Raw genomic sequence first — 1,316 nt, 5'->3', positions numbered from 1 at the left:
CGTATTACATTTAGAAATTACGTCACATGCATAATGTAACGCCAACGAGCGATTACACCTCTAAGCAAATATAGGAATTATTGTTTATTTTGTGTTGCATTTGATATGTGGCTACATGGGTTTTGAAAGTAAATAATAGGAGCAATGCATTATGGTGGAACAACTATTACTTTCAAGGATATCATATATGCATATTTTGGGTTTTTTTTTCTCATTTGAAATATGAGTGTGTTCTTTGTATAATTAAACTACTGTATAATCCCATAACATATCATGACATTTTGAATTTGTAATTCTAATGACAGTTGGCCTAAGTGTTGATTATTTGCGGTCGTGTGTCCATTCAGGTATGTGTACAATTATTTTTCTTACCTTTCAAGCTACTTATACATACATTTGTCCACCTAGCCTAATTGCTACTTTATTAATTGAAATGTCGGCCGCTTATAGTATAGTTTGCTGTATGTTATTCATTCTCTTTTCCATGGATCGATTTAGAATGAAGACATAAAAATTCCTGTAAATTCTTTCAGTGAGGTTCCCTACTCGACAATAGGGCAATCATCCGATTCTAAGATACATTTATTTGATCATTCATTTTATTCATTCGTCACCTGTTACTGTAACCACTTACATGTTTAAAGCATTCAAACCATTCATTCATTCATTCATTCATTCATTCATTCATTCATTCATTCATTCATTCATTCATTCATTCATTCATTCATTCATTCATTCATTCATTCATTCATTCACTTATTTGTTCGTTTATCATATTCCTCCTCAACAAACCAGTCATTTAGTCAGCCAGTCTACCTGTCTGTCAGTAAGATATTCAGTAAATCATTCAGTTAGTCAGCAAGTAGTAAACTTGGAGCTAAAGTCAGCATGTCACCCTAAAATCGAGCCAAAATATTTTCAAAATTCATAATTATAAATCTATCAATGTCAATTCGATGATTTAACATTTTCATAGAAACATCCTCTGTATAAATACATAGTGGTATCATGAAAAACTAGCGGCAATAGACTAATTGGTTTAGTAATTGATATGTTAGTTTATTTGCTTATTGCACAAGCTTCTTTATTTTATTTATTTAACTATTAAGTCGGTTGTTAATTATCATAATGATTGTCAATTTGCTTCAATTGTAAAAATGTGTCGTTTCCCTCGTACATAAAGAACATATATCTATACACTATAATCCATAATTTCTTTACAGGTAGTAACTCATCTACCGATGAGGAGGGGGAGAATAAAGGTAATCATTTATGCTCAAAGACGATGAAATGACATTAATTTATTATTAATTTTC

The 1,316-nt window shown here is 30.8% G+C and overlaps 1 protein-coding gene across 1 annotated transcript in view; it reads left to right on the top strand.

Moving 5' to 3' along the window:
* Positions 1-1,316, top strand: part of LOC139127831 (uncharacterized) — a 1,886-nt gene extending 570 nt beyond the window's left edge. The window contains exons 3-4 of the mRNA XM_070693696.1: positions 306-347; positions 1,224-1,316. Coding sequence (XP_070549797.1) covers positions 306-347; positions 1,224-1,294 — 113 coding nt within the window. The 3' untranslated portion in view covers positions 1,295-1,316. The remainder of the gene's footprint in view (positions 1-305; positions 348-1,223) is intronic.

This window comes from Ptychodera flava, unplaced genomic scaffold, assembly GCF_041260155.1.
Source record: "Ptychodera flava strain L36383 unplaced genomic scaffold, AS_Pfla_20210202 Scaffold_37__1_contigs__length_1687728_pilon, whole genome shotgun sequence".
Classification (NCBI taxonomy): Eukaryota; Metazoa; Hemichordata; class Enteropneusta; family Ptychoderidae; genus Ptychodera; species Ptychodera flava.
Note: the sequence above shows the minus strand (reverse complement) of the source record. Positions and strands in the feature narration are given on the sequence as shown.